This window comes from Tupaia chinensis, unplaced genomic scaffold, assembly GCF_000334495.1.
Source record: "Tupaia chinensis unplaced genomic scaffold, TupChi_1.0 Scaffold000272_1, whole genome shotgun sequence".
NCBI lineage: Eukaryota > Metazoa > Chordata > Mammalia > Scandentia > Tupaiidae > Tupaia > Tupaia belangeri.
Window position 1 is genome coordinate 7,005,744 of NW_006159754.1, and position 21,572 is coordinate 7,027,315.

At 44.1% G+C, this 21,572-nt stretch overlaps 1 protein-coding gene across 3 annotated transcripts in view; it reads left to right on the top strand.

Moving 5' to 3' along the window:
- The window catches only part of KCNAB1 (potassium voltage-gated channel subfamily A regulatory beta subunit 1), a 423,260-nt gene that overhangs the window by 328,331 nt on the left and 73,357 nt on the right, over positions 1–21,572 (top strand). For all 3 annotated transcript variants that reach the window (XM_006149769.3, XM_006149770.3, XM_014588299.2), the window contains 5 exons: positions 1,263–1,300; positions 6,148–6,227; positions 8,500–8,544; positions 13,094–13,138; positions 15,518–15,561. In XM_006149769.3, coding sequence (XP_006149831.1) covers positions 1,263–1,300; positions 6,148–6,227; positions 8,500–8,544; positions 13,094–13,138; positions 15,518–15,561 — 252 coding nt within the window. The remainder of the gene's footprint in view (positions 1–1,262; positions 1,301–6,147; positions 6,228–8,499; positions 8,545–13,093; positions 13,139–15,517; positions 15,562–21,572) is intronic.

The following is a 21,572-nucleotide window of genomic DNA, read 5'->3' on the forward strand; positions in this document are numbered from 1 at the left end:
CTACAGCCTCAACCACACTCTTGCCTCTGCCTGGAATGCCTTTCTCTTCCTCCTTTACTCCATTAACTCCAGTGAGATGCAACCAAGATGTCACTTCTAGGAAGCCTTTCTTTCGTGCCACTCCCTTCCTTGTGGCCTTCTTTGCCTCAGTCTTGGCATCTATCAAGTGGTATTGTAAACATTTAGGGAGGGCAGAATTGGGTCAATCCCCCCCACTGTCCCTAGCATAATGCCTGTGCCTCCTATGTGACTAGGACTCCACAAAGATCAATGACTAACGGAGGGAATGAATGAATGAGGAGACTGGAGACTGGCATGGCAGGAGCCAACGCAAGGTCTAATTCCCTCTTGTTTTTTTTTTTTTCTTTTTTGAAGAGGATTTTGCCATAGGGCATGTGCGCTTGCCAGAAAAACAGACAGAGACAGAAAGTGAGAAATCAATCACCCTCCATCCCCCACCCCGCCAGGGGTGATGGCCACGCCGCAATCCCTTCTCCTCCATTCTCCTCTCGGGATCTTGGGCACACCACACATGCACACGCGCCCAACATGAGTTTAAGCCACTGGGTCCAGTACTCCAACTACAGCCAACGACCTGGGAGTCCAGGGATGTAGCCATTACGCCATCTGCTGGTCCCTCCCTCTTATTTTATAAATGCAAATCTTTGGCTGCTGATTGTGGCTCTCTCCCCTTGCCTTCCTCATTCTCTAGCTTTCTCCACTCCCATCCAGAAACCAAGGAAGGTTTTCATTCAGGAGTAGTAGATTATAACAGACATTATGTAAGTGTCCCCTCTTGGGTCTTGTAAGTGGGAGTTGGAAGGACATCTAAGAGAAACCTTTGGAATGGTAATGGACAATATGAGCTAGAGCCCCTTGGGGACAAAGAAGGGGAGAGCCATAACCCCAGGTCCTACCTTGGCTTCTTAGGTGAGCAAGAGCAAGCATGGGTGTGTAGCCACAATGGGCTTGACAGCATTGCCTTCTTGTGTGCTAACGTGCAGGGTCCGATAAGCATCATTTAGGACAGGGCTGCCATTATCATACATGGTGGCTTTAAGTGCAGAAAAGTCACTTTCTTCCTCTAGAGGGATGCAGACCCCTTTGGGAAGCCTTAGGGAAAGGTGGTCAGGCTAGACCACACCCACATGTGCCACACCCAGACACCTTTGTGAACTATCTGTACCACCTATTGAAGTAGCCTTGATGTAAGAGTTTAGAAAATCCTCATGAGTGATGCACAAATATTTATTCTTTTCTAGGAACATGGGTGACATTCGGAGGCCAAATTTCGGATGAGGTAAGGTATTTTGCCTTCTACCATGCTGATGAAAGAAAAGGCAGAGCAAGCTGTACAGAGGAGTGCTCTTCCTGGGACCCTGGGATTTACAGGGACAAGATTTAAATCACGGGGGATGGTTAAGACTGTCTCCAAGATTTTCACTTATCTTGCCTCTTGTATTCTTCACATTTACACTGTTAATAACCCTTGAGACTGTCAATCTGTTATCATGTATGTGCAGGTTCAACATGGAGGGAATGAGACAGTTTAGAGCTCCTCTTGGTCACTTTATGAAAAAAATGTTATTGGTGTTATTGTAGGTTTCTATTTTATCTATTTACTTCTTTAACGGTAACCAGAGTGACTAACTGGTCCCAGTTTACACAGGACTTTCTCAGTTTAAGCTCTGAAAGGCCACATCACAGAAACTCTCTCAGTCCTGGGCAGTTAGTCATCCCAGCTTGAGCAAATGAATGAATCTCTCTGGGCTTTAGTTTCTCTAATGTAAAATGGGATGGTCATGCCGACCTTGAAGGTCTGTTAAAAGGACTACACATCGTGCATGCCAGATGCTGTGTTTATCAGCCCTGTGACTAGCAGGTGGCAGACACTCAATAAAAGGCAGCTATATTTACCATAAAATTGCTATTTACAGGAACAATTCATTGTTTACAAGTTCAAAACAGCACTTATTGATTATTTTTATGGCTTATGGATTTATTTCTTCCATCAGAGAATGAGACAGGCATACCTAAGAGGGACCCCATGCCTTAATCTACCCCCAAACTCAGCTGTCTCAGCTCACAGGCACACTGCACATATGCCTGGTGTGCCCAGGGAGGCCCCAAGATGTGAACCAGGGCTTTGCCACCCCCAGGCTCTCAAAGTGATCACTACCTTTAAAGGACCCCTTCGTAGCCCAGGTGAGGGCACGGACAGTGGGTATCAAGAACTCTAGGGCAGCGCCCTGAAGACCCTCTGATCCTCACTTGCCTTCCTTGGAAGGCCATGGAGGAGTCAGCAGCTGTCCCACTGTGTGTCCGAGTGGCTACCCACAGTGGGATCCAACCCCACTTTGCGACTGACTAACTTAATTGACTAGCATAGCCATTTGCTAACAGTCGCCACATCAGTGAAACGCAAATAGCTTCAGCTCAGCAGGATTGTGGTTACGATGAATGAGATGATGCCTGTAAAATGCTTAGCAGGGGCCTGGCCCAGAAGGAGAATTTACAAACATAGTTCAGTCATTGAGGCTTCTCCCAGCAGCTGCCCAAGTCACTGTGCTAGTTAGCAGATCTCAGGGAGGGATCTTTCCTGCACGTTCTTACCTGTCTAAATGCCTGTTTCCAGTGCTTGGCATTGGTCACCACAGTGGGCTTGTCTCATGGGGTTCCCTAGGAAGCCAACTCTGAGACAGAGATTAGCACACAGGAGCGTTCACAGGAAGTGCTATCGGGAGCAGCAGGCAGGAAAGGACGTGGCACTGGGCTAGTGAGGTGTCGGGCCCTGATGCAGTGTGAGCAATGCCTCAGCCCACCCTTGGTGCTCCGAGGCTGAGATGGTCCTGTGGAGTTACCCCAAGTTGGAACAAGACGACTGGGCCTTCCTATGCCCTGTAGTGACCTGTGGCTAGAGAGAGGCTGACCTGGAAGTAGATCTGACCTTTGCACTGGGTGACTCGAACCACATGCAATTTCCACGAAGGGCCGACAGCTGAAGGCTATTTGACGGCAGCATTTCCAGCAGCTTTGAAAATACCTCCTTGGGTTTGGGAGGACTGAGGGTACCTCATGGAGTCCATTATAGGGTCCTGTGATTGGCAACACGTAGGGGTGAAGGGGGGAGGCACAGAGGTAGATCTGCTGAGAGAGTGGGGCAAAGCACAGACTTTAAGTCAGATACAAAATAGGGGGCAAGAGAGAGGAAGGTCTCAAGTGAATAAGTGGGTGTATCCAGCCCGTGGATCACCCTGGGATGGTGCTCTGAGGGGAAAACGACAAAAAGAGCTTCCCTTTTTGGGGAGAGGGCCAGCCGTCAGTGCCTCATTTCCTAGTCTTTGCTCTGCCCTCCACAATATCTGCTTTCAGGCGCAGGGAGCTCACCTCACCCGGGTCAGGGTGTTCAGGGCTGACCTCTGCGATGACTCACTTCAAAATCCCAGTTCTCAAAACGGCACAGTAAAGCTGCAGAGGCACCGGCATCAGATGCAGACTAGACAAATGTCCTTCCAAAGTGCATCTGCGGCCTTCCCCAGGCCCACGCAGAGAGAATGCCGGCCAGGGGAGGGGAGGGGAGGCGCAGGCAGCCCAGTTACACCCGTGGGCATTGCTCGAGCTCAGCTGTTTCCACAGAGCTGGAACGGGAGCCAAGTGACGAATTCACCTCTGCAGATTCTCCTGCTTTCTCTTCCTTTAAAAAAACGTTTTATTCCTGAAGGAGTATGTCTCCCCCCATGAGACCTGATCACATTATAATTCCTTTTCTTCCAGTTTTCCATCTTCTCAGGATCCTGGGCACACCCAATATTCTTTTTTCTCTTTTTTTTTTTTTTTCTGAGAGAGATTTTTGCTATAGGGTGTGTGCACTCGCCGAAGACAGAGATGTAGAGAAAACAAGAAATGACCTCCCAGGGAGGGATGGCCATGCTACAATCCCTTCTCTTCCACTCTCTTCTCAAGATTTCAGGCATGCACACACATGCGCCCAGTGTGAGTTTTAAGCCACCGGGTCTGGGACTTGAACTGCAGGTGACTACTTGGGAGTACGGCGATGTAACCACTACACCATCTGCTGGTCCCCACCCAGTACGGTTTTTATGCTGCTGAGGCCAATACTCAAACCCATACTGGCCATGTGAGATCTGGCTTCCTCTACACAGTGCCTTCCTGCTGTGCTGGAGGGACTGCCCCTACTTTGTCTCTGGCTTCAAAGATCTCAATACAAAGTATTGTGCAAATACGGGATCCTAGGAATGACCACACGGTAATGTTCCAAGTGACCCGGTTACCAGCACTGTTTCAGGAGGTAGTGATGTCCCCATCAGTGGGAGAATTCAGTCATATGTTGAATAACCAGTTGGGAGAGAGAGTGTCAAAAGATTCAAATCTAAATAACTAATAGCTCTGCAAAGCATCCCTCTAAGATAATGTGACTTTATCATGAAGTCAAGATAGAGGTTGCTCATGTAAATAAGAATTTTAAAAAATGATGAGTCTATGATCATCTTATAGACCTTCATTTCCTGAGTTTTATGCACATTTTCTCACCTAGTTACATTGCCTTTTAATGTAAGTAAAATAAACCTGGCTCAAATCAGCTTAACCAATAATAGAAAACTTATTCTGACTTCTAGACTGGAAGTGCAGAAGCAGAGCTATCTTTAGGGGGACTCCCACACCATTCCCAGTGGTTTTCTTGGCCCTGTACTCCTTCGACTATCAACTACTTCTTTGGGTAGTAAGAGAGCAGCAAGAATTCTAGGCCTCACCTCGAACAGTATCTGCAGGGACAGAGTGTTGCTTCTAGAAACTCTCTATTCACTCTTAATCTAGTTAGGACAAATGCCATAATGGTAGCAAATAAAAAGCAGTAATAGTAGCCCAGCAGGTGGCAAGGTGGTTAAGGTGCTGGACACCCACGTGGTGGACTGTGTTTAGCGTGCCCAATCGAGTGCTGGAGCTGGTGGCTTAGAGATCACTCTGGGTATGTGTGCGTGCAAGTTCGAAATCCCAGAAAGAGAATAAAGGATCTCCCCTCTCCCCGCCTGGTGGGGCGTGTGTGTGATCTCTCACTTTCTCTCACTGTCTCTCTCTGTCTCTCTGAGAGGAGGACACATGCCTGCCCTATGGCAAAAAACTGAAAAATAAAATAATTGTAAAGTGCAGTAACGGCATTTCTACAACTAGCATGCTAAAGGATCTGCCTAGGTTCCATTTTGCTAGCCTAACAATTCTTAGGACAATCTTCTAAACAATAGAAAATAGTTGATTGTGGAAATGTTGCCAAAACAACTACCTTGCCTTGAAAAAAAAATAATAGAAAACTCCATTTTAATTATCTGTGAGGTGTGTAATTTTCCAAATGACTAATGAATCAATCGCCAAAATGAAAAAGTGGTCTCTCTCCACTGCCGTTTACGGCTGTCCCTCCATAGCCACCCCTTAGGCTGTTGCTGCTGTTCTGTCACACTTGCCACTTGCGTTCAGTGGCACAAAGGAAGCAGCGAGAAGCTTTGAGATCTGTGTGCAGGCTGGAGGTAGGTCCCTGTTGAGGTGGGGCGCTTGCTTTCCTCCGTGTTGATTCAGCAGCTGCTCTGTAATGGTTCCTGGGATTTTGCTCCACGGTGGGGGCAGGAACTGTGCAACTATCATGGCTCTACCTTTTGGTTCACCAGCACGGTCTGCTAAGCCTCAAGGAAAAAAGTCACAAGCTTTCAGGTCAGGAGTCATCCGGCTGCCAAACCCTATCAGCTTAGAGAATGGAGCTGAGAAAGGGAGTCACCAGGGATACAAATGACTCCCTTCTCAGAGAGTTCACAATGCCACCGAGAATGTTGTCAAACCAGGTCTTCCTCGCAGGGAAGAAAGAGAAACACAACTCTGTTCACCTCACTGTGAGCTGAGGGCTGACCTAATCCCTGGGCTGCAGCCCCTCCATGCCCCTGTGTCTGAGGAGAGGCTATTTTCCCCCGCCCCCCCCACCCACACACACACATAAACAGGTTGAGGCTTCTTTTTTTCTCTTCCCCTGCAAGATGTGGTTAGTAAGAGTTCAGTGTCCTCGAAGACTCGTAGAGGATTCGATGCTGCCTCCGGCTTGGGAAAGCATCCAGCTCTTCTGACTGGCTTTACGTTCCCTTGCAGGTCGCCGAACGGCTGATGACGATCGCCTATGAAAGCGGGGTCAATCTCTTTGATACTGCCGAGGTCTACGCCGCTGGAAAGTAAGTCACTGCTTGTGTCACTTGTGTCTCTCAGGAGGCATTTGTGGGACTGAGAGAATCTGCCCAGACCCCTTCTGCTATGCTGTTCCCTCGCTGCCATGGCATGGATCTTCTGTCCCCTTCTACCACCACCTCTGGGATTGGGGGTATTGGCCATCTCTGGCACCCTCTGCCCATCCCCACCATCCTGTCTCTGGTCCCCATATGAAGAATGAACTGGGGGAGGGTAGGACCAGGAAACTGTCACCATGGTCTATATGAGGGGACAGGTGGCCAGCTTGGGCCAGAGTGGTGGCAGTAAAAATCAGTAAATGGTAGTTAAACAGATGAGTGAGCGAGTGAATAATCAGATCCCGAGATGGCTGTTCAAAGCTAGTCTTGTTATTTCAGAACCACAGCTCATACCGCCTCAGCCCCCGAGTGTAGCTGGACAGCTCTGCTGCAGAGAAACAGAGATCGCTTTCCTGTGGGCTGGCCTGCATCTACTAGCGTTAAAGGCAGATCAGACACCGAGAGTAGGTTGCTCAGAGATACCAAGGGATCCAGCGTCTCTTATAAGAGAGCACTGCAGAGCTCGTCCTGAGGATGGGAGGACAGCAGAGAGGCCTCACTTGTGTTCGGAGTCACGTGTAGGTGCAAGCTCCCCCTTGGACCTGACAGCAGTTTGGGGCTCTAGGACAGGGTTTGTTAAAGCAGAACGCCTGGGTGATGTGCCCTTGGGCCAAGCCACAAAGCCCATCCCATCCAGACCCCCTACGAATGGCACGTTTCAGAACAGATCGAAGCCCTCCTGGCCTCCTAAAGTGAGCAAGTGTGGCTGGCTCCTAGAACCAAAGAAACGAAGGAGCTGGATAGCTGTTTGAGCGGCTCTGCAGTTTTCCCATGGGTCTGTGGAGCACAATCGCCTGCGGGCCTAAGTCACCTCCCTCCAGGTGAGAATGACAACAAAAACTGCTGGACTTCCTGGATCGGGTTCATCAAATTGCCTCAGTACAGTTTTCTTGCATGGGTTTCTCCTTCCCAAGGGCAGGTCTATATTTAGAGACCAGCATGGCGGTTCGAGTCTTACATGCCTGTTTTCCGTTGAGTCCGAGGACAGCAGTAAGGTTCTGGTAGTTGTAAGGTCTCGCACCTTTCTCCATCCTACACTTCCACAGCATCTTTATTTTTGTTGAATCCTGCCTAGTGCCAAAGAGGGCTGGGGTGGAAACAGGGAGAAATGAGTGGCAGGTCTGTTCCGTCCTGTTTGTGTTCCTGCTGTGAAGGATAATTGTTCTGATCCATTATTGATTGACTGTCAGTGTGTGATGGTGATACTCAAGGTTGTAAAAGGCAACAGAGAGCGAGAGACAGAGAAAGCAAAAGCATACCGACATATAGGCATTCAAGGCCTGTCTATTTGGGGTATATACCCAGCTAACCCACATTATGGTTTGTCACAGGCTGGGTAGTCTAACCAAGACAAAACTTTAGGATGTGGCCAGTAGCGATGAGTGAGGACGCCCATCAGTAGTGGCTCAAGTTACAGGTGCTAATTCCCCTGAGCTCCCCATCTTAAAGCTCTTGCAACCAGCTGCTTCTTACATTGCTGGTCACAGAAGAAAGTTTTAGTTTCTCAGTCGCGGAGACCCAGGGTGGAAGGGGAGAGGACAGGAAGATGTCTTCAGTACACCTGTCCATGACCCAGATTCAGGGACAGGAGAGACACTATGCTGTGTCTTTACATCTTCCTCCTATGACAGAGTTCGGTGCTGAAACCCAGGATACCCCTTATATGGCACTGCATCTGGCCGGTGGGACATCTAAACCCACATGTGGGTTCTTGGCTTATCCTGCAAGATCACCTGGGAGTCAATATTTTCCATTGAAACAGTGTGCAATCTCATGTCCTCCCCAGTCACAAATGAACTGTCCCACAGCAACGAGAAGGAACGTGTGACTCCCACTGGACACTGCCAGGCAGGACATTTTAAATGGGATGAGTGGTTCGAAAACACCAAACTGCCAAATGACACTGCTGCTTCTTAGTTTAAGGACTGCAGGTGGTCTCCTGCCAGCATGTCAGGATTTGGCAGGTGCTTCTGGAATGCTCCGGAGCAGGATTCTGCAGGCACAAGCAGAAACAGCGGAAACTGTGCTACCAGCCGAGAGCGCTTCTATTTTCGGGCTATGTAGGCACCGAGAGTTCAAACAAGGAACGGCGCTGCAGCTTTGGATTGACTCTTGCTTTCCCAGGACACTATCCTAAGACATAATCTGTTTCCTCCTCCAGGGCTGAAGTGATTCTGGGGAGCATCATCAAGAAGAAAGGCTGGAGGTACTGCATGCCCCGTGAGCGCCTGTTTGCCTTTGAAAGATTTGTTATCTTGTGCCAGAGGAGGGAAAATAAAATCATATGACACCTGACCAAAATGCTGGCAAAAAAACCAAAACAAAACAAAAGTTCACTCCCGGTAAAGAAATGACTTACAGTGGCTTGAAAACAAATGCGAGTGAATTCGTTACTTGCACTTCAGAAATCATTGACCAGTCATTGATCACAATGAATTATGGTGGGGTTGAGCAGAAGGGGAGAGGACGTTCCCGAGGTATTTGTATATCAAAGAAAGTGACATTTCCGTGGCTTCTGACTGCCAGGTAGGATAATCTGGGGAAGGAAACAAGCTGGCAGGAAGCTGATGATCTAGACACGTGTATTTATGCTCTGTGCGCATTTTAACAACTGGGGATGCAAAGACATGATGAGATAAAATACCCCAAAGCTTCCTTACATGAACACAGTTAGCCAGCATTGATCCTGTGTGTCATGGTGCCCTATTATCTGGATACTCAGAAAAGCACTTCTCCCTTTATCTCTGAGGGGTCTCTCCAAGAAACAGGGGGGGTTGTGCTAATGGCAATGGGGGAAGCTGTAACATCTGCAGGGGTGGGGAGGCAATCCCCCTCCATGTAACTCAGGGTGCTGGTCACTATGGCCACTCCTTCCCCAGCTTGGGTAGAAAAGGAAACAGAGCCCAGCCGAGACCGCCAGACAAGTCTGCTCTGGCTTAGTATCTGCCAACGGCCCAGTAAATGACAGCACGTAGTATTAGTGAAGACAACTGCAGGAGGAGCTTTATACTTATGCAAATGCACTTAGTGTGTATTTTCTAAAATCGAGTTTAGGAAACATGGACGTGTCAAAGGGTATGCCTTAGCACTGGCTTTCTCTGCCTTTGCACGTTTCGTTTAAACGCCCTCTGGGAGGCGAAACTGGACATAGGGAACAGAGCGCCACCTAGTTGTGGGGCCGTGAACTCCTCACTTGGAGATGACAGGAATACAGGGCCTAGGGGAAACGGGAAGTCAGACATTGATGGAGAAATAACAAACACATTTCAACCACCCACTTCCTCTCTCTCCTCCTCCTCCTTCACCCTAGGAGACTGCTAGAGTATTAAGAGGAAGCTGTTCCTCACCTTCAAAATGGAAAAGTATTCATGTCCCCACCTTGCCAGAGTCACTTCCCCATGCACAGTGTCGGTCCATCCATCACTGTCTAAGCAGAGATGGTCAGTTTCCTAGGGTCACCTCAGCAAAGCGCCATGAACTGGATGGCTTCACACCGTTCCAGAGACCAGAAGTCCAAAACCAAGGTGTTGGTAAGGCTATGCCCTCTCTGAAGCTGGGTGAAGTCCTTCCTGGTCTCCTCCTAGCTTTTAGTGGCAGCCAGCCGTCCTTGGCGCAGCTGCGGCCCCCCTGCCTCTGCCTCCGCTGTCACGTAGTGCTCCGGCCTCATGTGTCTGTGCGTCTTCTTTTAAGGACACCAGTTGTATTCAGTTAGGGCCATCCTTCTCCAACATGACCTCATTTTAACTAATTACATCCGCAATGACCTCATTTCCAAATAAGCTCGCACCCGGAGGTACCCCTAGGTTGAGAAGTTAACAAAGCGGGGCCAGCAGATGGCGTAATGGCTACGTCGCTGGACTCTGATGTAGTGTACTGAGGTCCGAGTCCTGGACCCGGCGGCTTAAACTCACACCAGGTGTTGTGTACATGCGTGTCCAAGATACTGAGAGGAGAATGGAGGAGAAAGGATTGCGGTTTGGCCATCCACCCTGGTGGAGTAATTTTTCGCTGTCCCATTTTCTGGCGAGCACATGCACCCTATAGCAAAAACCTCTCCCCCGCCCCAAAAAAAAAAAAAAAAGTTTACAAATCTTTTTAGGGAACAATTCAACCTGAAACAGAAACTGTGGAGTCCACTGACAGTCCAGTGAGGTCTGCCGTGAGGTGCAGACTAACGCGTGGGTGTGGTCCTTCTGTAGCTCTTCACTCTCTCGACACCCAGAAAGCATTTCATCATCAGTCCATAGTTCCACAACATACCATATCCAGCTTTTGTTGAAAATAGACGAACATGCATGTTTCACAAACTGCCTTTCCACTGGCAAATAAGACCTCCGGCTCTCACCATACTACAGAACGTTTGCATCAGTTGGCAGTGGCCCCTGTGAGGCTGGGGAAAAGCTACCCCATACCCTCATAGCATTCAGCCTAGGGAAGCTGCTCCACGTAGCACACTTGGTTTCTAGCGCTGGAGCTACCATGTGCTGGCTGTTATCCAGGGCCAGGTCTTCACCTCTCTGATTCTCCATTTCCCCACCCGTAAAATGGATGGCATAACTGTTCACGAAGTATCATGTTTCGAAGTGAAATAAGGTGTGCAAAAGTGTTTCTGAAGGCTGTGCAGCATCACTGTGAAATACTCACATTATCGTTCTCCACCCACTCGGAAGAGTTGCTCTAATGAACCTCCGTGGGAGTCATGGTAATTTGCCAGGCTTCTGTCTACCCTTGCTATTTACGCATAAATGTTAGTGTGCACACCCATATCGGCCAAACATCTTACAGAAAGTCAAATTCGGGGGGAAAGTAGTTTTCAAATAGAAGGTGAAGTTTTAGCAGGGCTAACTGCTCTGAATAATCAAAAGGGCTGCATATGTATTTTATAATAGTCCATCCAGCTTTTTGTTGCAGGTTGAAAGCCTTTGCTAAAGGAGACTTGGTTCCCCAGTGGCAGATAGCTATTATAAATATGTATCATGAGGTTGATGGATTAACCTGGAAAGTACATCAGCTCTTTTGGGGTGTGTAATCTCCAGGTGAATATATCTGTCAACCTTCCATTACAGTGATTCAAAATTACTTTTCAGGAAATTAACTTACATGGGATAGGGTTGTTGATATGTTCAACAAATTTTTTTTGCTGCAGCCGAGTTTTCGGAATTGGTACCGTCATTCCCTGTTGGTTATCACTAATCATGCTAGGCTTTTATACCTGAGAGCCTGAAGGCATCAATTCTTTTTCTTTTTTTTTGGAGAGGTGTTTGCTATAGGGCGCGTACGCTCACCAGACAGACAGAGAGAGACAAAGAGACAGAAAGCGAGAAATCACCCCCCAAGGTGGATGGCCACGGTGCAATCCCTTCTCCTCCATTCTCCTCTCGGGATCTTGGGCACGTACACACACGCACCCAGCGTGAGTTTTAAGCCACCGGGTCCGGGACGCGAACCGCGGTTGACTATGTGGGAGTCCAGCGACATAGCCATTACGCTAACTGCTGGTCCCCCGAAGTCATCAATTCTATAGCTGATAGAATTACAAATACTTTACTTCGAACGCTCCTGAAGTTTGGTCTTAACCTTTGAATCTCAGATGATTTTTCTTCTAGACTAGTTCAATTGAATCACATACCTAGAGAAACAAAATTGCATTTGGATCTGCCTCCCAATTTTAAATTATATGTCTGTGGTTCTCAAGGCATATTTCTTATTCCACGATCATAAAGCGATGATTGCATTTCCTGCCGTGGGGTGTGGCTCTGAGAAGGCACCAAGTTGACTGGCAAAATTTCCACAATGCATTCCCTTAGGAATAAACTGGTAGAACCTAAAGGATATTAGGACTGTTTTCCTAAAGTTGACATTTCCATTCAATAAGACACTCAAGGACAATTTTTCCCTATTTATTTGTAATATGGGTTGACTATGGTCATTTATTTCACCCTTCACATATGCAGCCAGTTCCTGCTTGTAAAGGTGACAGTTACAGGAGACAGTAACAAAGCTACTAGAGTTCACGGTCCTTGGCAAGGAGTGGACTTCCTGCCAGGAACAGTGCACGTGTGATCAGCGCTCTGCCAGATGCTAAATAAGTGCTAACTGGTGGCCATTCACTTGAGCACTAAAGCAATCCATCTTTTAAGTCCTTGCCCTTACCTTCTTCTATACCATTTCTGGCCCTGCAAGCTGGCCTATGGTCCCCCACTCCATTTGGCACCACGATTCCCAGGCTTCTGGTGCTGTCCTCCACCTCCCTCAGCCCCTCCGGGCAGAAAGCATTTCCCTTCAGCTTCTTTCTCTAGGATCATACTTCAATATCTTTCTCACCAGCTCCTCTTTGTCTTTATGTTTTGGTAACATGAATTAACAAATTCATCACTTTGCCAATTTTTTTAAATGTGAGCTATTGACCAGCAGATGGGGTAATTGTTATATCACTAGACTTCCACATAATCAACCGTGATTCAAGTCCTGGACCTAGTAGCTTAAAATTCACACAGGGTGCATGTGCGTGTATGCCCAAGATCCCAAGAGGAGAATGGAGAAAGGATTGTACCATGGCCATCCCCCTTGGGGGTGATTTCTCAATTTCTATCTCTCGGTCTCTCTCTGTTTCTTCGGCAGGCACATACACCCTTGTAGCAAAAATCTAAATATAAAAAAAAGAGAATGATTATGACTAATTCTTTTGGGTGCTATAATAATAATACGACTTGATACAATAACCTGTTACTCTGTGTTTTTTTTTTCAAATACAGGAGATCCAGCCTGGTCATAACAACCAAACTCTACTGGGGTGGAAAGTAAGTAAAATATCTTTTATTTTCCTTACTGGACGGGGAACAACTAGAATTCCATGGTTTCATTCTGTTAGGCAACCATTTCACATTTAATATACTAAAATTAATTGACTTGGAGAGAGGGATTTTTTTTTCCCCCACACTAAGGAAATAGCAATTAGCCTAGGATTCAATTTTAGCAAACTACTCCCAAGGAAATTTACTGCAAAGCATGTGGTCACTTGTTACTAAGTGATTTATGGAGATTTTTCAAATACCAACCTCATACTTAGAACCATTTCCAAAATAGAGTTCAAATTTCAGGAAAAGAAAATAAGCACAAAGCCTCACAGAAGAAAAGCTACTCAAACCTGCCAAAACTCAGAGACTTCTATGGATCGCAAAGATAAAAATATCTTGTCTAGCTCTGTGTATAAGTCTCTGATCATTTCTGCAGAGGACTCTGAAAGTGCTGATCAAAAGGGCCATCTCATTGGAGAATAACACAGAGCTACCTATATGACTTGCTGTCAGGCCAAATGAAAGAGAAGTCCTCTCTCTGTCGTGGGATGCAGAACAAATTTCACAGGATGAATTGGCTTCTGATGGGCCTGCTGGTGTTTGAACTGGAACTTGCATTATTCAGTAAGACTTAGAAAGCTAGCCTTTTTGACAAACATAGGAAAAGAACAAGAGGAAGTCCTTATTTCAAAGCAGTTGTTAGCACTGTGCTTTTCATGGGCATCCCAAAGAATGCTGGAATATTAACAAAACAAACAAAACTTTGTTTACCTCCTCAAAATTGATAGAGATAGGTTTTGTTTTGTTTTAATTTGTTTGTTTGCTTTAAATAGGAAGCAGAGGGCCAGCTTATGACATTGTAGTTGAGTTAGTTGAATCACCCATGGCCAACTGCATGGTTTATATCAGACTACACAGCTTGAGAAACATGTTTGGGATACGTGCATGCCCAAAATCCTGAGAGGAGGGGCCATATAGCAAGGGCTAAGAATGGTGTTAATTTCATCTACATCTTCTTATTTATTGCATTGATTTCTTTTTTCTTTTTTTACATTTTTGTCTTAAGGTGTATGCACTCACCAGAAGGAGTCGAAGAGGGACAGAGAGAGGGAAAATCAACCCTAGGGGGATTGGCCATGCCATAATCCTTTCTCTGCTCTTCTCTTTTCGGGAGTTTGGTCATGCTCACAAATATGCCTGGTGTGATTTTCAAGCTGCTGAGTACCACACTCAAACCAAGGTTGGCCATGTGGGAGTTCAGCATCTTAATCACCGCACCACCTTCTGATTTATTTTTTAAGAAAAGGAAAAATAGGAAGCAGAGGTCAGTTCTGTAGAAAAGTTCTGTTCAGAATGTCTGTATCTATACCCATGCACAAAACACACGTATTTTATTTTCATTTCTGAGCCTGTTTATGATGAGAAGACAGAAAGATGGAATTAGAATTTTTTATTCCTATTGTAGTCTGTATAAAAATAAAGCAATACCATGCCTGTGAGAAACATGGGTTTTCATTGTCTATACTTTGATTCACAGTGTCAATGCTTGGTGCTTTTGCAACGGTGCAGAAAACCTTGTCTATTAACAGGAAATGAGAGAATCTGCAAGAACCATTATATAATAGGGTACTATGAATACGTATACTATTAGCTGTTGTGCTTGTCAAAGACTTAGAATAAAAATACACTCATAAAAGTGAACAGTAAACTACTATATTTTTTTTAATTGCCAAAGATACTGACATAGATGAAACATTTCATTGATCCTTTAAAATTCGCGTGCTACATTTATTTCTTATTGGCCAAAGTTTGAGAATTGACTGGGAAGGCAAAAGTCCCTATGATTATGTCTTCTTAAGATATTCATTTAAAGAAATCTTAGTTCATTACATTTTAAAGGAAGATAGCTGACCAATGTCTTCTGGAATTCAAAAGTACTTTCAAATTTGCTTCCTTTCTCAGAAAACCTAATGATATCAGCAGCTGGGTGACAATCCAGTCAACTTAGAGACTTGTGGCAAGTCTTTAGTTGTTGTTTGGTTTAGATTGGTTACAAACAAGGTGAGAAGATTGAACCGTCTACCAAACTGAATATGGATAGAGTGTCCATGGCTGAGTTGTTACTAACTTGAGTCTGGTGCTTAGTGTTGTGGTGACAGCTGTGGTTCATTTATCTCCTAGTGTCAACAAAGGAAGAGGGTCAGGGTATTGCCTACCAGCCCTCTCTCCTTGGCCTCCAATGGCACAGAACTTGCAGAGAACAGGGTGTAAAAGTAGCAAGTTGGTCTAAATAAGAATGGCTATTCTTCTATACTTTTGAAACTTTTTTTTTCCCAAAAAGTACATGCCCACTTAAAGTCATTTGCTTCTTTTTCTTGACAGAGCTGAAACAGAAAGAGGATTGTCAAGAAAGCATATTATTGAAGGTGGGTACTGCTGCTTTGATTTTATTTTTTGTTTGTGGGCTCCTGACACAAGAAAGTTTTCAGAGCCAATGTGTTCAAAAAATTAGAAGGAAAAAGAAAAGCTATGTGAAAGGAACACAATCTGCTAAGTTTCTTCCTGGGGTTGAAGGTTAGGAGCACAGAGATGCAAAGAGAAGAATGAGAATGCAAAAGAAAAAAGACCAGTTGTCTAGAACTCTTCACAGTTAGGGCTACTAATATTCCATAAGGCATTTTAAGAGAGCTCTGTTGAGATATAATGTGCATACCATAAATGGTCCTTCATTTAAAGCACATGAGTCAATGGTTCTGAGTATAATTACATAGTTATGCAATAATCCCTATAGTCTGATGCTAAAACATTGTCATTACCCTAAAAAGAAACTTTGTACTCCCTAGAAATTACCCTGCTTTCCCCTCTTCACCCACATCCCACAGCCCCAACCAATTATTTTTTAAGAGGTTTTTGCCTTAGGGTGCATGGGCTCACTAGGGAGAGAGAGAGACAGAGACAGAGTGAGACAGAAAGTAAAAATTCACCCATCAGGGAGGATGGTCATGCTGCAATGCCTTTTCCTCCATCCTCCTCCCAGGATCTTGGGTATGCATGCACCTGCATTCAGCATGAATTTCAAGACACTGGGTCTAGGCCTTGAACTGTGGTCAGCCGTGTGGGAGCCCAGTGATGTGACTGCTATGCTATCTGCTAGCCCCCCAAGCAACCACTTTTTAACTCTAGATTTGACAGTTCTAGACATTTCACATAAACTAGATCCCATAAAATGTGATACTTTATGATTGGCTTCTTTCAGTTAATGTAATGTTCATCCATGTTGTAACATGTGTCAGTACTTCATTCTTTTCTTTCTTCCTTTTTTTAGGCTTGATTTCCTTCCTCTCCCCTTCCCCCACCTCCCACCTTCTTCTCACACTGTCTCCAGTATCCGCAACCATTCTTCATGATTCTATATCCTCCAGTCTTAACGTTTCTGCCATCGAGTGTAGACATTCAGTATATACTAAGTGGAGACATACAATGTCTCTCTTTCATAGCCTGGCTTGCTTCACTCAGTAGTAAATCTTCTATATTCATCCACTTTCTATCACATGCTAGGGTCTTGTTTTTTATGGCTGAGTAGCATTCCATAGTGTCTCTATGCCACACTTTTTCAATCCAGTCATCTGTTTGTGGACATTTGGGTTGAGTCCATGTCTTCATAATTGTGAATAATGAGACAATAAACATGAACAGTCCAAGTTTTAAAAGAATTTAGCAGAGAGACATGTGCATTCGCCAGAGAGAAACAGAAAGACAAAGAATAGGAGAGAGAGAAAGCACCTCTAACTAGGGCATGATCACACCACAGTCTCTTCTCCTCCATTTCTCTACCCTGTCAGCATTTAGGGTATACATACATATGTGTCTAATGAGTTTTTCAAGCTGCCAGTGTCAGGATTCAAACTGCCTGATCAGTCATGTGGGATTCAGTTCCCTTAACCAATAAGGCACAGGACCAGCCCCTTAGTGTCCAATTTGACACTAAAGTCAAATTCAACCTGCCTTTCAAGACTACTGTCATTCCTGCCCTATGACTGGTGTGCTTTTCCATGGTGTCTGCCAGTGAGAAAAACATCTACCTTGCTCAGTAGCATGAAACTGAGCAAACAGGGTAGCAGTGTGCTGCCTGAAAATTCTTGATTTTCTTTTCTTCTTCTCTTTAAAAATATACTGATTAGAAAGAAGAACTACTCAGAAATAGCTCAGACTGGCAATCAAGAGAGAAATATAACACCAAGGAGAGAAAGAATGGAGAAGTTATGCTAAGATCCTCTTCCCTGAATCTCCATTGCTTTCCTATTTGCTGGAGTGTGTGTATGATTTCAGAATTCTCTCTCATATAACTTAATAGAAATACCTCAAATTCTCTCTCCCTCTAAGTAAGTCAAAAATTCTCTTAGGAACTAATCTCTTAGGGTGGATAAACCAGTTCAGCTGAAATTCAAGCTGACCCAGATTCAAACTTTAACGTAAAATTTCAAACTTTTGAGATTAAAAAAGAATTGGTATAATTTATTATTATGTGTTATTGATGTTGTTTTGCAGTTTGTCATTTCAACCAAGACAAGGGCTCATGAGTACAAGAGACTCACCACAACGGATATTTCTAGGCTGACTGAAATCAGAGGATAGAGTGAATTTTACAGAAAGCAGGAATATAACATTTCTAAACTCAAAACAAAATTTATAAAAGGTTTACAAGCCACTGTCCTTGCATCTCTATTGCTAGTTGTTCAGTGATGAAGGCGACCGTATTCAATATTTTCTTTTTTTGGCATACTGATACAAAAATGTTTTGTATCAGAAGCCTTAAAGAATATTATTTACTTGATCTAGAAACTGTAATTTTGGAAATTTACCCTAAAGGATATCTCTCGGCATAAAATATTGAAAATAACTTGATCAACAGTGGGAGAATCAGTAGAAGAGAATTTTTTTTGTTTTTTTTCATTTCATTTTCTTTTATACATTCAATCACATTATTATTTGTCTTACAAAATAGATATTTCAACAGGTGAACATTTCTCCCTAGTACGGTTGATAAAACTACAAAATATCTTCAACAGATAATACCACATTTCTTTGTGCCATTAATGCTTTGCCTCCCTATTTTTCTTCTAAATGTCCTTCCTCGAACCCTCCTCTTTCACACAATATTGAAGATGAATATGCACATTAAGTTTCAGAAACTCTGTTAGAGGAAATGCAGAAGTTCAGTTCCTGTAGCATTCAGGCCACTCATGTGCTGGTTGACCTTGGCTGTCTGAGTCCATTTGGGAATACAAACATGAGCTCGACTCATACATAATATGGGGTTAAGAAAAATCATATAAAAGATCTTTACAATGAGCCCAAAATCCTTCCATTAGATCTAGTTAGGTATAACATTCTCCTTAGATTCACAAGGAGGAAGAAATTTCACTAATAAACATCAATTAGAATCCCAAGGTTCTTTCAGGTTCTAAAATGGTATTTATTTATTCAGCCATTCCACAAACACCCAAGTAAGCTCTGATCTGTGCCAACATTGGAATTTAGCAGATCAAATTCCTTTAGTGCCCAACATAAAAGAATAGAAATAATTTCATAATCACGTTGTAAAGATAAGTAAATTGTATGCTTTTACGGTCAAAAGTTGCGTCTAAGCCTACATTTGCCTTTCAGGTAAATGACACTGTTGTGTGATTCACAAAGCAAACTCACTATCATTATTTTAGGAGTAGAAACAGAAAATAATCTGGAAAGGCTTCTGGTTGAAGCTTTTTAATGAATGACAACAGTTAAACCCCATCTCTGGACAAAAAAAAAAAAAAAAGAAAAGAACTAATGATTTTCCAGTTAAAAAATAAATTTTGAACAAATAAATAAGTAAATTGTATGCTTTTACGGTCAAAAGTTGCGTCTAAGCCTACATTTGCCTTTCAGGTAAATGACACTGTTGTGTGATTCACAAAGCAAACTCACTATCATTATTTTAGGAGTAGAAACAGAAAATAATCTGGAAAGGCTTCTGGTTGAAGCTTTTTAATGAATGACAACAGTTAAACCCCATCTCTGGACAAAAAAAAAAAAAAAGAAAAGAACTAATGATTTTCCAGTTAAAAAATAAATCTGAACAAATAAATAGACTCACTAGAAGACTCCATTCCAGTTCCTCTCTAGTATACCAGGAGTGTGTAAACTTACATCACCCACCCACCACACGATAACTATGTTCCATAGAGGGAGACACAGCCATATATATGATTCAAATATAGCACAGCCTTTGAAAAAGAAGCAGGTGTGTCTTAAATTACGACTGAGAGTCTGCTGAAAAGAAACTGGATATATATATGTATATGTGTGTGTGTGTATATACACACACACACACATATACATATATATGCACAGAAAAAAGTGTACATTATTTAAGACAACATTTTTTTCAAGCTAGATGAAAAAGCAAGTGTATGGTAGGTGTGATGACACAGAGTATTGTATAGAGCCCTCACAGAATCTCCAAACAACTGATTTCCTGGTTTCTACACAGTTCAGCCTTCAACACTGAACACCCAGTCCATCCCAACCATGCCAATCTGCTTAACATCTAGAATGAATAGTATTTCTTTAGACTTCTGTGCAGTGGGCTGAGTTCAAATTAAGATTCACCTTCTGAATGATACAGTTCCTGTTAAACTTCAGAAAGTTTTAGTTTTACTATAGTCTCTTGAGACTATTCTCTATATATAATTTTTTATCCTCTGGACTTTTGAGGAATTGACTGTTAACTTCTAGATATTTCCTCAAGGGTGGGGAGGCTTCTACTACTTCTATCTCTCTCTCTTTTAATTATTTTATTTTATTTATTATTATCATTATTATTTTCACATGAGTCTACCAGTGACAGAGAGAGAGAGGGAAATTGAGAAAAGAAGCCACCGGGTCTGGGAATCGAACCATGTCAGCCATGCGTGAAGTCTGGTGCCTCAACCACCACGCCACCTGCTGGCCCTCTCCTGCTTCTCTTACATTTTTGGAACAGAAACTGGGTTAATGCTGAAGGACAGGGAGATGCCCTAAGTGTCTTTGGCACATGCATTCACTGCATGGGAGCACTTGACCCTGTCTGGAGCCAACAACCGTGGATTTTTTTCATGTCCACTTAAAACACAGGCCCCAAGTCAGTGTTCAACAAACATTTGCTAAATGGAGACAGAACATGACTATCTGTTTATTGGAGGTCAACTCTAAATGACTCTTAAGGAGTGATTTGTTGAGATGTTTTAATATTTGTGATGATTTATCTATTTCTGTAAGGTTAAAGCATCCCAAAAGGAAAAGGCAGGAAAACATTGATAGGATTCAATTTGATTTGCAATCACATGAAAGATCAAAACAGAAAGATCATCTGGCTCCATTGTACCTTTGAACAGATGAGGAAACTGAGGCTCACAGAGGCTCCAAACATTGCCAGGTCATTCAGGCTGGCCCCAATGATTACTCTGGACCCCAAACCCTGTGCTTCACTTCCTCTGAATGCCAGGCTGGTCTACCCAGCTGCGGCGAACTCCATGTGGGTGACTGGTGTTAATCAGGCTGTCTCTTCCCATCACCACCCATCTGCTATTCCTCTGACTTCCCCATCTCGTAACACCACCTCACTTCTCAGGTCGAAGCTCTATGTATCATCCTTGACTCCTCTAACCCCCACTCCACATCCTACATGCCAGCCAGTCTTCTTATTTCTCCTTACATGACTTGTCCCAAGTGGAAGACTTCTTGGCGATATAGGCTCAGTCTGGTACAGGAGCCTCCTCTCAGTTCCTGCTTTCACTTTTGACCCCTCCAGGTCATTCTCAGCAGGCAGAGCCATCAGTTCAAAATGCAAATCTCATCATATTATTTCCTCTGTTTAATGCCCTTCTCTCTACTCCCCCTTTCTACCCCCTGCTACCCCCGCCAGTGATTTAAATTTCATGAAGAATCCAAAATCCATGAAGTCATGCAATTAATTTTTTAGAGCCAGTCCATGTTCTAGTGGATAAGGGAGTCATATCCCACATGGCTGACCAGGTGGTTCAAATCCTAGCCTGGTAGCTTAAAAAACATGCCAGGAATACATGCATATGTGCCTAAAATCCCAACAAGATGACAAGAAGGAGAAGAGATTGTGCTGTGACCATGCCCCATGAGGGGGAGTTGGGGGGAGATATTTTCACCCTCTTCCTCTCCTTTTCTCTGTCTCTCTCTCTGGTGAGTGCACATGCCCTCTGGCCTATGTATTTATTTATTTATTTTAAAGATTTTTAGTGATTGGTTAGTGTCCCGCTCTCTCTCTCTCTCTCTCTCTCTTTTTTTCCCTCTCCAGAGGTTTTTGCATTTAGGGTGCATGTGCTCTCTGGAAAGAGAGAGAGAAACAGAGACAATGAGAGGGAAAGTGAGAAATCACCTCCCA